This window comes from Pleurodeles waltl, chromosome 9 (genome assembly GCF_031143425.1).
Source record: "Pleurodeles waltl isolate 20211129_DDA chromosome 9, aPleWal1.hap1.20221129, whole genome shotgun sequence".
NCBI classification, from domain to species: Eukaryota; Metazoa; Chordata; class Amphibia; order Caudata; family Salamandridae; genus Pleurodeles; species Pleurodeles waltl.
The window spans coordinates 1,104,535,418-1,104,551,876 of record NC_090448.1 but is presented as its reverse complement, the minus strand read 5'-3'; the positions used below and the strand labels follow the sequence as shown (position 1 = coordinate 1,104,551,876).

The following is a 16,459-nucleotide window of genomic DNA, read 5'->3' as shown; positions in this document are numbered from 1 at the left end:
AAACTGAGAAATGACAATCTGAAGGTGAAATTTCCACCAGGACACTTCCGGTCATTGGCTTGCACCCGGGTGCAGGATGACCAATTAACCAAGATTGGCACTTTGTGTTTTTTTGGTGCTATAAATATGTAAAACTTCTAAAAATCCTATCTCTTGTACCCTGCATCTAATTTATGATAGTTTGGTGTCTATGTGCTCATTACAATATACTCAATTTTTCAAATTATCTGCAGTGGGATTTTAATTGTGCTTTGTTTTCTACTTTAACTGTTTTTGGTACTGATAAATGCTTTACACGTTTCTCCTATGTTAAGCCTGTCTGTTCTGTATTAAAACTACCAAGCGTAAAGCTCAGGTTTAAATGATGGAGACTTGGCTGGACCTAGTGAGGAATAGTGCCATTATTACTTGAAGATGACTGTCATCCTCTTGAACTAATAATTCACTTCTCACACTGATCTACAGTCTTGAGGAACGGCTTATTTGGAAGAGACTTCTGCCAAATATTTGTTATGTGTTTAAATTAAAGAGGGGTTAGATGGATGAGTGGAGGACAGCTAGGATGTTGTAGTAAAAATGGAATGCATCGGCAGACAAACTAAATCTGGGAGCTGGAGGAGGTCACACAGTTTATTATGGATGTTACCTCCTAGTAAACCTTTGTTTTCACTATGGATGTGACTGCCACCCACCATTACAGGTTGTCCGGTTGCCTTTCCTCTTCACACATCTTGATTGTGAGCAGGGCAATGTCACAGCTTTGCGCGCTGCATTCAACCACCACATTTTTCACTGAGGTAGGATGGCACTGCGGTGTGTCCTGCTTTGCAGGTGACCCAGAGGCCTTGTAGCTTCTGAGTGTCTTAAGCACTTGCAGACTCTCGCTTTGCCACGAGAACTTCATCCTCTAATTGTTCACTTGGGTACATGACAGCTGAGCGCAACTCCTGCATCTGCATGTTTACAACTACAGAACAGCTTACTCTTTCCAAGCAACCTAAAGAGATTATAAAAGGAGCTGAAAGAGTTCAGAAGAATAACACGCCACAGCAGAGGTTATAAACTGAAGCTTACACTAAAAAAAGCATAATTAAAGTGGTCTGTTCCTGTATATTTAAAGGTAGGGGTGTCAGAAAGGGTATGAGTGAAAACTTTCGTAAACAAATCTATTTTTGGAAAGGGGGCGAGGGGTATTCATTTTAGCATTAAAAGTTTTTAAATGTTTTATTATCTCATATGAGCACCATACAGAGAATCAGAGTCTAAAGGGAATGATAGTCACCTTGATTAGGGAGGAATATGTATTTTTATTTAGGCCTCAGGAAGACAGGGCTATTCTACACTGATGAGACATCGAATGCATTCAAGTAACAGAACAAAGCATCATTCACGTATTTCAAATAATGATTACTGTAGTGCGAAAAAAGCCCAACAAGCTAAAATAAGCAAGAAGATTAACTAAGACGTAGAAAAACAAGAAGTTAAAAGTTTAGCCATTAGTACTGCCCGAAAAAACATTCCATGACAAAACAGACGCCTCCTTTGGTAATTAAAGAGTGAAAGCATGCAGCAACAACAAAATGCTTTTCTTGGCGCCCGAGGAGAGCGTCTCCTCAAATAAACGAGAACATAACCCGACCCACTTGCAAGGATGATTTAACTAATCAATAAACAATAGGAATTAAAATCTGCGGGCCTGCCAAGATCCTCATCAGGGCAGAACGAAAAAGAGCACAGGTCTCCCAGAGGCCAAAGTATGAGCTTTAGGACAATGACAAAAAGCTATTCCAGGCGCTCACGAACATGAAAGATTCCCTAAAAACACAAAATAGCCTCAGCTAATTCAAATACGTGTCCTGCAGTACAAAACCCTCTGCTGAATGGATGTTCATAACACCAAGTGAACAGTCAAAAGTGGGTCAAGGGAGGACCTGGCCTTCTATTGAACACAAGCTGCTGCTCTTTCAATAAGTCTTTGGCACAATAAGGTTTTTGTTTCCACACTTTAATTCGATTCTGCTGACAAGAAATGACAAGCAGTTGCTAGGTTGCTTCACAGTGAGGCTGTAGATCCGTGGCCTACTTTCCATGCATTTTTTTACCAGCTTAAAACCACAACAGTGGCGACGAGAGTTAAAAGCTGCTGTTCATGCTGTCCCCATAAGAGCAGGTGGTGTTGTACCAGAAAATGTTCTTTTAAATGTGGTCTTAACAATATCCTGGCAAGAAAATCGGCTTCCGCAATATAGTTAAAGTATATTTTATTTATATTATATTTTTTGTGTGATTTGGCCGTCTCTGAAGGGTCACCCCCACATTTTTTGCCTTCACCCTTCCTATTTTTGCTGAACGCATTTATATTGGCCTGAAGCCTCTGTGCACTTTACACTTTTAGGTAGTGCTTAAGCTCCCTACTGTAAACATGGTAACATCGTCTTGCAACCGTTTGTCATATTTAATTTACTTCTAAGTCCATAGTAAAGTGGTATGCTATTTACCTAGGGCATTAAATGCTACTAGTGGCCCTACAGGACTTATTGTGCCTCCCATTTAGGTAACCTTTTAAAACATGTCCTAGGTCTGTCTTTAATACCAAATTGCATTTTTGAAGTGAAAAGTAACAGAATTGGCCAATTCATCATAAGTCCAACACAACTACAATTTATGTAAAAGACCCCTAGGGTGGTAGGTTTTGATGCTATGCATTGTATGTTATCAACCCAAAGAACTTGTATGACAGATTAACATCTTGGCAGCACAGACAAAAGCCACAAATGTCCTCAGAATCTACACCACCCTCTACAAGTGAAAGATGTGTTTGCGTGCTTAGGAACTTTCCTTTAAAATCAGAAAGCTGGCTACCTTTTTGACTAATTTTCATGAACAAAGCAATGCACATTTTTTACCATCATGGAAAACTAAGAAGAGGTCATTAATCCTTTTTGTTAACTAATTTACCATCACATATTGGGGCTGAGGCGAGCCCAGATAACTCCTGTTTCTACATATAGATACTTTCAATTTAGGGATGAACAAGTATGAATCTTGATAAGGATTTGGGTATCAAACACTAGGTGTGTAGCCATACTGATGGAGTTTTATATGTACTCAATTATAAATGTTAACATTGAGCATTCAGGCCCGATCCGATATCTCACGCTGTATCGGCTGCCCTGGATCTGAAGATGGCAGGCACCCTTTTTTGCCTCTTCAAACTCTGTTGTCCAACTACAAACCTTTCATATTGTGAAAATCCTGGTAGAGTATTTGCTTCATGAAAGGTCTGCCACGTGGAATCTTTTGTGTACAAATATTTGCCTCAAGCATATGGAATGAATGGGGTAGTGGGATTCCAGTCTCTAATAGGGCAGAACTTTATTTCGTGAGATCAGGTCAGGGCACCCTCTTTCCTGCCAATGCTAGGTTATGGTTTCTTTACCAGCTCCGGAATTACCTTATAAGATCAGCTAACAACATCTCCTTCTCACAGAGAATACTTACTGCTGTGCGTATATGTCCAAGGACGTTAACAACTTTTAGACTTTTTCCTTGATAAGATGATAGAAGGGAAGTTATTTCTTTATGCAATTAACCTTCTCTGCTTCAGAGTCATCTCCCAATTTGAATACTAAATTATTCATTACACCACCTTGCTCTCTCGAGGAATATGTATACCTCATTAATCCGTGTAAGAACATTGGCACTTCCCCGGACGTTTGTTCGGGTAAAAGTATTAAAACTATTAGCCAAAATATTGCTCCTGTCAATACTGATGGGTTAAATGACTTTGGCATAAGCAGCAGTCCAGAGACAACAGAATCAGCTACTGTTGCCCCTCTCCTAAAATGTCAACTTTCAGCACAAAGAAGCTAGACCATTTTTTGTTGAATCTGTGGTTAACGCTCTTGCCCCCCAGTTGCAGAACAATGTTTAATCTAATCATCAACTCTCGGTTATTGACAATCTCCAGATTTTTGATGATGGTAGCGTTGGTACAGGTACAATGATAGATCTGTCTGCTACATTTGACACTGTTAATCATAACATCCTTGACACAAGACTCCCAGAATGAACAATTTCAGGCTCCTCTCTGTCCTGGAGAAATGTATTTCTATTTGATTGCACTCCGAGCAACTGGGATCTTTTATATCTGCCTAGGAAATTGGCTTTATGGGGTGTCCCACATAGGTCAACCATTTCTCACCCTTCAGTCAATCTACGGGTATGTCCCCTTCTATGTCTGCTAAATGAGTGTAATGTTAACAACTATATGTATGAAGATGACAAGCAAATATTATTTACTCTTCAGGAATACGGAGTAGGGAACCAATCAATCTTTCTTAACCCTTACTAGTAACCAAAGTATGCATGGAAAAAAAGCTTTCACAATCTTAATAGTAAAACAGAGATTCTAATAAGCCAGAATAAACAAATTATATGTGAAATCAGCTTTTGGCCTTTACCATGAGTAGCCCTTTGGTACTGTCTGACAGTCCGGATCCTAGGGACGTTGATAGATTGCAACCTTACATTTGATCACCAGCTTTCCATGACCGCCAAGTCCTGCTCTGACATCTTCATTTCTTGCATCAGCTGTATCCCTTTCCGTCTGTCTCTAACCGAGTAATTACTGCTAATGCCCTATATACGATTTAGCACTTTATTTGGAAATGCTGCTGTTAACAACTGGATTAGAATTTGTGGTAGGTGACAGGCCACTTCTACAAATAATCACAGCCCTCATCAGAGTGAACCCTCCAAATCACTAAATTAATGAGCTCAATCCCCTATGGTACAGAGCAGACACGCTTGATTTAGGGCAAAGCGTCAAGTATTTATGTAGTTACAAAACAGTAATAAAATCAAAATGCAAAACAAAAATCAATCTGAAATGGACAGAGTAAAAAGTTATCAAACAAAATGACACCAAAACAACAAAAAAACAATAATAAGTAGAAATAGCTCCAATAAGCTAGAAGCGCCAATGATAGTGAATTGTCACAGTAAAAACCGAGACCTAGAAAATTTGAGACTCACCACAAAGGTGTTCTGTTCATCCTGGTCAAAAGTTTTACCTTGTGCCTTAGATCTATGTCCCAATCTACCCGAGGGGTACATTTCTAAAGCACGCCAAGAACTTCAAGGGAGGCACTTGGAGACTTACAAGGTGTCAGACTGAGCCCATCTGTAGGGACCAATCCAGGTCTGGCTGCCATTGGTCAGCTGGGTATTTCCAGGAAAAGGCATTTTGCAGCTTATTGTCTCCCTGTAGTCACAGAGGAGGTCAGACACCTGACCCTTAGAGTCCACTTCTTTGACTGGGTACAAGAGCTTACAGGTCACAGACCACAGGTCCAGTCCTCTTGTGATCTTCTGCAGGTCCAGAGTGTGTTCTTACGTGGGTGCCTGGAGGTTCCACATTAATGCCTGGCACCATCTAGAGGTGGGATAACTTCTGATTATGACCTAGCCATTGAAGTAAAAATTTCTTGGACCAACCCTATCCACTTTTTAGTTCATGTTTGCCTTACTGCAAACAGGCTCAAACTGCCATGTGTCTGGGCATTTTAAAGATGGCAAAAATGTTGATCCACACTAAACATAGGCTGGGGGGAGGGTGTAGGAGGCTGGACTGGCTTGTAGTGAGTACCAAGGGGTACTTGCACCTTGCACCAGGCCCAGTTATCCCTTATTAGTGTATAGGGTGTCTAGCAGCTTAGGCTGATAGATAATGGTAGCTTAGCAAAGCAGCTCAGGCTGAACTAGGAGACGTGTGAAGCTACTACAGTACCACTTAGTGTCATATGCACAATATCATAAGAAAACACAATACACAGTTATACTAAAAATAAAGGTACTTTATTTTTATGACAATATGCCAAAGTATCTTAGAGTGTACCCTCAGTGAGAGGATAGGAAATATACACAAGATATATATACCCAATAGCAAAAAATATGCAGTATAGTCTTAGAAAACAGTGCAAACAATGTATAGTTACAATAGGATGCAATGGGGAAACATAGGGATAGGGGCAACACAAACCATATACTCCAGAAGTGGAATGCGAACCACGAATGGACCCCAAACCTATGTGACCTTGTAGAGGGTCGCTGGGACTATCAGAAAACAGTGAGAGTTAGAAAAATAACCCTCCCCAAGACCCTGAAAAGTGAGTGCAAAGTGCACTAAAGTTCCCCTAAGGACAAAATAGTCGTGTTAGAGGGAGAATGCAAGGAAAACACAAATCAGCAATGCAACAACGATGGATTCCTGTCTGAGGGTACCTGTGGAACAAGGGGACCAAGTCCAAAAGTCACAAGCAGCTCGTAGCTGGGCAGATGCCCAAGAAATGCCAGCGGTTGGTGCAAAGAAGCTCTTACTAGGCTGAAGAACTGTGAATACTACAGGAACGACAAGGGCTAGAGACTTCCCCTTTGGAGGATGGATCCCCCACGCCTTGGAGAGTCGTGCAGAAGTGTTTTCCCGCCGAATGGACGCCAACAAGCCTTGCTACACGCAAATCGTGCGTTTGGCGTTTTTGGACGCTGCTGGGGCCCAGGAGGGACCAGAAGGTCGCAAATTGGACCTGCAGAGAGAGGGGACGTCGAGCAAGACAAAGAGCCCTCACTGAAGCAGGTAGCACCCGGAGAAGTGCCAGAAACAGGCACTACGAGGATGCGTGAAACGGTGCTCGCCGAAGTTGCACAAAGGAGTCCCACGTCGCCGGAGACCAACTTAGAAAGTCGTGCAATGCAGGTTAGAGTGCCGTGGACCCAGGCTTGGCTGTGCACACAGGATTTCCGCCGGAAGTGCACAGGGGCCGGAGAAGCTTGCAAAGTCGCGGTTCCCAGCAATGCAGCCCAGCGAGGTGAGGCAAGGACTTACCTCCACCAAACTTGGGCTGAAGAGTCACTGGACTGTGGGGGTCACTTGGACGGTGTCGCTGGATTCGAGGGACCTCGCTCGTCGTGCTGAGAGGAGACCCAAGGGACCGGAGATGCAGCTTTTTGGTGCCTGCGGTTGCAGGGGGAAGATTCCGTCGACCCACGGGAGATTTCTTCGGAGCTTCTGGTGCAGAGAGGAGGCAGACTACCCCCACAGCATGCACAAGCAGGAAAACAGTCGAGAAGGCGGCAGGATCAGCGTTACAGAGTTGCAGTAGTCGTCTTTGCTACTATGTTGCAGGTTTGCAGGCTTCCAGCGCGGTCAGCGGTCGATTCCTTATCAGAAGGTGAAGAGGGAGATGCAGAGGAACTCGGCTGAGCTCATGCATTCGTTATCTAAAGTTTCCCCAGAGACAGAGACCCTAAATAGCCAGAAAAGAGGGTTTGGCTACCTAGGAGAGAGGAAAGGCTACTAACACCTGAAGGAGCCTATCAGCAGGAGTCTCTGACGTCACCTGGTGGCACTGGCCACTCAGAGCAGTCCAGTGTGCCAGCAGCACCTCTGTTTCCAAGATGGCAGAGGTCTGGAGCACACTGGAGGAGCTCTGGACACCTCCCAGGGGAGGTGCAGGTCAGGGGAGTGGTCACTCCCCTTTCCTTTGTCCAGTTTCGCGCCAGAGCAGGGGCTAAGGGGTCCCTGAACCGGTGTAGACTGGCTTATGCAGAATTGGGCACATCTGTGCCCAACAAAGCATTTCCAGAGGCTGGGGGAGGCTACTCCTCCCCTGCCTTCACACCATTTTCCAAAGGGAGAGGGTGTCACACCCTCTCTCAGAGGAAGTTCTTTGTTCTGCCATCCTGGGCCAGGCCTGGCTGGACCCCAGGAGGGCAGCTGCCTGTCTGAGGGGTTGGCAGCAGCAGCAGCTGCAGAGAAACCCCAGGAACGGCAGTCTGGCAGTACCAGGGTCTGTGCTACAGACCACTGGGATCATGGAATTGTGCCAATAATGCCAGGATGGCATAGAGGGGGCAATTCCATGATCATAGACATGTTACATGGCCATATTCGGAGTTACCATGGTGAAGCTACATATAGGTAGTGACCTATATGTAGTGCACGCGTGTAATGGTGTCCCCGCACTCACAAAGTTCAGTGAATTGGCTCTGAACAATGTGGGGGCACCTTGGCTAGTGCCAGGGTGCCCTCACACTAAGTAACTTTGCACCTAACCTTTACCAGGTAAAGGTTAGACATATAGGTGACTTATAAGTTACTTAAGTGCAGTGTAAAATGGCTGTGAAATAACGTGGACGTTATTTCACTCAGGCTGCAGTGGCAGGCCTGTGTAAGAATTGTCAGAGCTCCCTATGGGTGGCAAAAGAAATGCTGCAGCCCATAGGGATCTCCTGGAACCCCAATACCCTGGGTACCTCAGTACCATATACTAGGGAATTATAAGGGTGTTCCAGTAAGCCAATGTAAATTGGTAAAAATGGTCACTAGCCTGTCAGTGACAATTTGGAAAGAAATGAGAGAGCATAACCACTGAGGTTTCTGATTAGCAGAGCCTCAGTGAGACAGTTAGTCACTACACAGGTAACACATTCAGGCACACTTATGAGCACTGGGGCCCTGGGTTACCAGGGTCCCAGTGACACATACAACTAAAACAACATATATACAGTGAAAAATGGGGGTAACATGCCAGGCAAGATGGTACTTTCCTACACAACCCCCCCCCAAACGAAGGACAATAAGACTAGCCATTACCTGATGAGTCTTCATTGTCTAAGTGGAAATATCTGGAGAGTCCATCTGCATTGGAGTGGCTACTCCCAGGTCTATGTTCCACTGTATAGTCCATTCCCTGTAGGGATATGGACCACCTCAACAATTTAGGATTTTCACCTTTCATTTGTTTTAGCCAAAGTAGAGGTTTGTGGTCTGTCTGAACAATGAAGTGAGTGCCAAACAGGTATGGCCTCAACTTCTTCAGAGCCCAGACCACAGCAAAGGCCTCCCTCTCAATGGCAGACCAACGCTTTTCTCTAGGGGTCAACCTTCTACTAATAAAAGCAACAGGTTGATCCTGGCCCTCAGAATTAAGTTGTGATAGGACTGCCCCTACTCCTAATTCAGATGCATCAGTTTGGATATAGAATTTTTTAGAGTAACAAGGGCTTTTCAGGACAGGTGCAGAGCACATGGCCTGCTTAAGCTCCTCAAAAGCTTTCTGACAGTTTGCTGTCCATAATACCTTTTTAGGCATTTTCTTGGATGTGAGGTCATTAAGAGGGGCTGCAATGGAGCCATAGTTCTTAATGAACCTCCTGTAATACCCAGTGAGGCCTAGGAAGGCTCTCACCTGAGTCTGAGTGGTAGGGGGAACCCAATCAATAATAGTTTGGATTTTCCCCTGAAGTGGTGCAATCTGTTCCCCACCAACAAGGTGTCCCAGATAAACCACCTTACCCTGCCCTATCTGGCACTTTGAAGCCTTGATAGTGAGGCCTGTCTTTTGCAGGGCCTCCAAAACTTTCCATAGGTGGACCAGGTGATCATCCCAGCTGGAGCTAAAGACAGCTATATCATCCAAATATGCTGCACTGAAAGCTTCCAGCCCTTGCAGGACTGTGTTCACCAACCTCTGAAAAGTGGCAGGTGCATTTTTCAAACCAAAAGGCATTACAGTAAACTGGTAATGTCCTCCAATGGTAGAAAATGCAGTCTTAGGTTTAGCATCTTCTGACATTTTGATCTGCCAATACCCTGCAGTCAAATCAAAAGTGCTTAGATACTTGGCAGATGCCAGTGTATCTATTAGCTCATCTGCCCTGGGTATAGGGTGAGCATCAGTTTTGGTTACCAAGTTGAGACCTCTATAGTCTACACAAAACCTCATTTCCTTCTTTCCATCTTTAGAATTGGGTTTTGGTACCAGTACCACAGGAGAAGCCCATGGACTGTCAGAGTGCTCAACCACTCCTAGTTCCAACATCTTCTGAACTTCTTGCTTTATGCAGTCCCTGACATGGTCAGGCTGCCTATAGATCTTACTTTTGACAGGTAAACTGTCTCCAGTATCTATAGTGTGCTCACACCAAGAAGTGGTGCCTGGCACAATGGAGAAGAGTTCAGAAAATTGTCCTAGGAGATTTATGCAATTATCTTTCTGCTCAGCAGTAAGACAATCAGCCAAAACTACACCTTCCACAAGAGCATCTTGTTCTGTGGAAGAGAAGAGATCAGGTAGAGGATCACTGTCTTCTTCCTGTCCCTCATCTGTTGCCATGAGCAGGGTGAGATCAGCCCTGTCATAGTAGGGTTTCAGGCGGTTGACATGGAGCACCCTAAGGGGACTCCTGGCAGTGCCTAAGTCAACCAAGTAGGTGACTTCACCCTTCTTTTCAACAATTGTGTGGGGTCCACTCCATTTATCTTGGAGTGCTCTTGGGGCCACAGGCTCCAAGACCCACACTTTCTGCCCTGGTTGGTACTGAACCAAAACAGCCTTCTGATCATGCCATTGCTTCTGGAGCTCTTGGCTGGCCTGAAGGTTTTTACTGGCCTTTTTCATGTACTCAGCCATCCTTGATCTGAGGCCAAGTACATAATCCACAATATCCTGCTTAGGAGTTTTTAAAGGTTGTTCCCAACCCTCCTTTACAAGTGTGAGTGGACCCCTAACAGGGTGTCCAAAAAGAAGTTCAAAGGGGCTGAAGCCCACTCCTTTCTGGGGTACCTCCCTGTAGGCAAAAAGGAGGCATGGTAGAAGGATATCCCATCTCCTGCGGAGTTTTTCAGGGAGTCCCATAATCATGCCTTTGAGAGTTTTATTAAATCTCTCCACCAGTCCATTTGTTTGTGGATGATAGGGTGTTGTGAACTTGTAAGTTACACCACACTCCTTCCACATGGCCTTTAAGTATGCAGATATGAAATTGCTTCCCCTGTCTGATACTACTTCCTTTGGGAAGCCCACCCTGGAAAATATTCCCAGGAGGGCCTTTGCCACTGCAGGAGCTGTAGTGGTCCTTAAAGGAATAGCTTCAGGATATCTTGTGGCATGGTCCACTACCACCAAGATAAACCTATTGCCTGAAGCAGTAGGAGGGTCAAGGGGGCCAACTATGTCAACCCCTACCCTTTCAAAGGGAACCCCAACCACAGGCAGTGGGATAAGGGGTGCCTTTGGAGTGCCACCTGTCTTGCCACTGGCTTGACAGGTTTCACAGGACTTACAAAAGTCTTTTGTGTCCTGAGACATCCTAGGCCAATGAAACAGTGGTACCAATCTGTCCCAAGTTTTCATTTGACCCAGGTGCCCAGCTAAGGGAATGTCATGTGCCAGTGTTAGGAGGAACTTTCTGTACTCCTGAGGGATCACTAATCTCCTGGCAGCTCCAGGTTTAGGATCCCTATGCTCAGTGTACAAGAGGTTGTCCTCCCAGTAAACTCTGTGTGAGTCACTGACATCCCCATTAGCCTGTTTGACAGCTTGCTGTCTGAGACCCTCTAATGTGGGACAGGTTTGCTGTGCCACACTCAGCTCCTCTCTGGCAGGCCCCCCTTCACCCAAAAGCTCAGCAGTGTCTGCTTCCAGCTCCTCTGGTGTAGGTTCTGCACAGGGAGGGAATTCTTCTTCCTCAGAAGTAGAATCCACTGTAGAGGGAGGGATAGTAGGAAGTGGTTTGCTTCTACTAGCCCTAGCTTTAGGGAGCACTTGGTCCATTCTTCCAGGATCCAAGCTTCCCTGTCCTTTTTGCTTTTTGGCCTGAGCCCTTGTCAAAGCAAAAATATGCCCTGGGATGCCCAGCATTGCTGCATGGGCCTCCAACTCCACATCTGACCAAGCTGATGTCTCCAAATCATTCCCTAATAGACAGTCTACAGGTAAATCTGAAGCTACCACAACTTTCTTTGGACCAGATACCCCCCCCCAGTTGAGATTTACAACAGCCATGGGGTGGCTTTGTGTTATGTTGTGAGCATCGGTTACTTGGTACTGGTGTCCAAGTATGTGTTGTTCAGGGTGCACCAGTTTCTCAATCACCATTGTGACACTGGCACCTGTGTCCCTGTAGGCCTGGACCTCAACACCATTTATTAGGGTTAGTTGCTTGTACTTCTCCAAGTTATGGGGGCAAGCAACCAAAGTGGCTAAGTCAATAGCCCCTTCAGAGACTAAAGTAGCCTCTGTGGTCTCCCTAATTAGACCAACCCCAACTAAATTACCAAAAGTGAGCCCAGCTACTCCCTTGGATTGGCTATTAGTAGGTTTGCTCCCACCACCACTGCTATTAGTAGGGACACTAGGTGTAGCAGTAGGGGTTGTAGTGGTAGGAGCTGTGGTGCCTTTCTTTGGACAACTGGGATCTGTTGTCCAATGGCCTTTTATCTTACATAAATAGCACCATGGTTTCTTTTCCTTGTTCTGATTAAAGGAGGATTTGGGCCCACCACCCCCACCAGAGTGTTTTTGTGGGCCTGATGAAGACTCATTTTTAGATTTGTCCCCACCCTTGTCAGAAGACTTACCATCCTTCTTTTTGTTGCCATCTTTGTCACCCCCTGTATGAACTTTTCTGTTCACTCTTGTTCTGACCCATTTGTCTGCCTTCTTTCCCAATTCTTGGGGAGAGGTCAGATCAGAGTCCACCAAGTACTGGTGCAACAAATCAGACACACAATTATTAAGAATATGCTCTCTCAGGATCAAGTTATACAGGCTGTCATAATCAGTAACTTTACTGCCATGTAACCACCCCTCCAAGGCCTTCACTGCCTGGTCAATGAAATCAACCCAGTCTTGTGAAGACTCCTTTTTGGTATCTCTGAACTTTATCCTGTACTGTTCAGTGGTTAAGCCATAACCATCCAGGAGAGCATTCTTAAGAACTTGGAAATTGTTAGCATCATTTTCTTTTACAGTAAGGAGCCTATCCCTACCTTTTCCAGTAAATGATAGCCATAGGATAGCAGCCCACTGCTTTTGAGGGACATCCTGTACAGCACAGGCCCTCTCAAGTGCAGCAAACCACTTGTTAATGTCATCCCCCTCCTTGTAAGGGGGAACTATCTTATGCAGATTCCTGGAATCATGCTCTTTTGCAGGATGACTATGGGGAATACTGCTGCTGCCACCATGGGTATCTAAACCCATCTTCTGTCTTTCCCTCTCTATTTCTAAAGACTGTCTATCCAAATCCAGCTGTTGCTTCTTGAGCTTCAGTCTGGTTTGCTCCACTCTCAATCTATTGAGCTCCCTTTCCAACAATCTGTCATCAGGGTGGGTGGGAGGGACATTTCTAGATACAGAGGTATGATGGGAATGAACAGAAGGAGACCTGTCCCTTACAGAGGGCACCCTAACAGCTTGGCTACCAGTATAATGTGAGAGCACATCATCAGTATGATGTGATTCAACCTCTGTACCAACTATGCTAGACTGTCTAGTAATGGGCAGGCTGAGAAGTTTCTTTCCTGAACCTTTTCCTGGGGGAGTCCCTGGATCAGATTGAGAACCATTAGCTACTTTTTCTACAGATTGGGCACTTATGGCCTTATCCTGTACTCTAAGCATATTAATTAACAGTTCTAAGGAAGGATTCTTCCCTACACTCAAACCTCTCTCTATGCAGAGACTCCTTGCTCCTTTCCAGCTAAGGTGATCATATGCAAGTTTGGACAGTTCAACTTTTTGGCCTGTGCCAGACATTTTTTTGAGAGAGTTAAAGTGATAGACAAAGAGAAAAAAGTTTTCAGAACTTTTTGGAAAGACAGAAAAAACTTTTTAAACTTTTAAGAACTTTTTGAAAGTTTAGAAGTACTTTTCAGCACTTAGAAAAGAGTGAAAAGAGGAAATGCAAAACTTTTTGGCTATGTGTATATACACTGACCTTGTTTTGTATATTTTTCTCTTATGAAAAGTACAATGACAAGAGTGGTAAGTAGTCTCAAAGCACTTATCCCACCACTGCACAACCAATGTAGGAGGCTGGACTGGCTTGTAGTGAGTACCAAGGGGTACTTGCACCTTGCACCAGGCCCAGTTATCCCTTATTAGTGTATAGGGTGTCTAGCAGCTTAGGCTGATAGATAATGGTAGCTTAGCAAAGCAGCTCAGGCTGAACTAGGAGACGTGTGAAGCTACTACAGTACCACTTAGTGTCATATGCACAATATCATAAGAAAACACAATACACAGTTATACTAAAAATAAAGGTACTTTATTTTTATGACAATATGCCAAAGTATCTTAGAGTGTACCCTCAGTGAGAGGATAGGAAATATACACAAGATATATATACCCAATAGCAAAAAATATGCAGTATAGTCTTAGAAAACAGTGCAAACAATGTATAGTTACAATAGGATGCAATGGGGAAACATAGGGATAGGGGCAACACAAACCATATACTCCAGAAGTGGAATGCGAACCACGAATGGACCCCAAACCTATGTGACCTTGTAGAGGGTCGCTGGGACTATCAGAAAACAGTGAGAGTTAGAAAAATAACCCTCCCCAAGACCCTGAAAAGTGAGTGCAAAGTGCACTAAAGTTCCCCTAAGGACAAAATAGTCGTGTTAGAGGGAGAATGCAAGGAAAACACAAATCAGCAATGCAACAACGATGGATTCCTGTCTGAGGGTACCTGTGGAACAAGGGGACCAAGTCCAAAAGTCACAAGCAGCTCGTAGCTGGGCAGATGCCCAAGAAATGCCAGCGGTTGGTGCAAAGAAGCTCTTACTAGGCTGAAGAACTGTGAATACTACAGGAACGACAAGGGCTAGAGACTTCCCCTTTGGAGGATGGATCCCCCACGCCTTGGAGAGTCGTGCAGAAGTGTTTTCCCGCCAAATGGACGCCAACAAGCCTTGCTACACGCAAATCGTGCGTTTGGCGTTTTTGGACGCTGCTGGGGCCCAGGAGGGACCAGAAGGTCGCAAATTGGACCTGCAGAGAGAGGGGACGTCGAGCAAGACAAAGAGCCCTCACTGAAGCAGGTAGCACCCGGAGAAGTGCCAGAAACAGGCACTACGAGGATGCGTGAAACGGTGCTCGCCGAAGTTGCACAAAGGAGTCCCACGTCGCCGGAGACCAACTTAGAAAGTCGTGCAATGCAGGTTAGAGTGCCGTGGACCCAGGCTTGGCTGTGCACACAGGATTTCCGCCGGAAGTGCACAGGGGCCGGAGAAGCTTGCAAAGTCGCGGTTCCCAGCAATGCAGCCCAGCGAGGTGAGGCAAGGACTTACCTCCACCAAACTTGGGCTGAAGAGTCACTGGACTGTGGGGGTCACTTGGACGGTGTCGCTGGATTCGAGGGACCTCGCTCGTCGTGCTGAGAGGAGACCCAAGGGACCGGAGATGCAGCTTTTTGGTGCCTGCGGTTGCAGGGGGAAGATTCCGTCGACCCACGGGAGATTTCTTCGGAGCTTCTGGTGCAGAGAGGAGGCAGACTACCCCCACAGCATGCACAAGCAGGAAAACAGTCGAGAAGGCGGCAGGATCAGCGTTACAGAGTTGCAGTAGTCGTCTTTGCTACTATGTTGCAGGTTTGCAGGCTTCCAGCGCGGTCAGCGGTCGATTCCTTATCAGAAGGTGAAGAGGGAGATGCAGAGGAACTCGGCTGAGCTCATGCATTCGTTATCTAAAGTTTCCCCAGAGACAGAGACCCTAAATAGCCAGAAAAGAGGGTTTGGCTACCTAGGAGAGAGGAAAGGCTACTAACACCTGAAGGAGCCTATCAGCAGGAGTCTCTGACGTCACCTGGTGGCACTGGCCACTCAGAGCAGTCCAGTGTGCCAGCAGCACCTCTGTTTCCAAGATGGCAGAGGTCTGGAGCACACTGGAGGAGCTCTGGACACCTCCCAGGGGAGGTGCAGGTCAGGGGAGTGGTCACTCCCCTTTCCTTTGTCCAGTTTCGCGCCAGAGCAGGGGCTAAGGGGTCCCTGAACCGGTGTAGACTGGCTTATGCAGAATTGGGCACATCTGTGCCCAACAAAGCATTTCCAGAGGCTGGGGGAGGCTACTCCTCCCCTGCCTTCACACCATTTTCCAAAGGGAGAGGGTGTCACACCCTCTCTCAGAGGAAGTTCTTTGTTCTGCCATCCTGGGCCAGGCCTGGCTGGACCCCAGGAGGGCAGCTGCCTGTCTGAGGGGTTGGCAGCAGCAGCAGCTGCAGAGAAACCCCAGGAAGGGCAGTCTGGCAGTACCAGGGTCTGTGCTACAGATCACTGGGATCATGGAATTGTGCCAATAATGCCAGGATGGCATAGAGGGGGCAATTCCATGATCATAGACATGTTACATGGCCATATTCGGAGTTACCATGGTGAAGCTACATATAGGTAGTGACCTATATGTAGTGCACGCGTGTAATGGTGTCCCCGCACTCACAAAGTTCAGTGAATTGGCTCTGAACAATGTGGGGGCACCTTGGCTAGTGCCAGGGTGCCCTCACACTAAGTAACTTTGCACCTAACCTTTACCAGGTAAAGGTTAGACATATAGGTGACTTATAAGTTACTTAAGTGCAGTGTAAAATGGCTGTGAAATAACGTGGACGTTAT

The 16,459-nt window shown here is 45.7% G+C and overlaps 1 protein-coding gene across 1 annotated transcript in view; it reads right to left on the bottom strand.

Moving 5' to 3' along the window:
- Window positions 1–863: 863 nt before the first annotated feature.
- The window catches only part of RAD51B (RAD51 paralog B), a 259,728-nt gene continuing 244,132 nt past the window's right edge, over window positions 864–16,459 (bottom strand). The window contains exon 9 of the mRNA XM_069207689.1: window positions 864–997. Coding sequence (XP_069063790.1) covers window positions 864–997 — 134 coding nt within the window. The remainder of the gene's footprint in view (window positions 998–16,459) is intronic.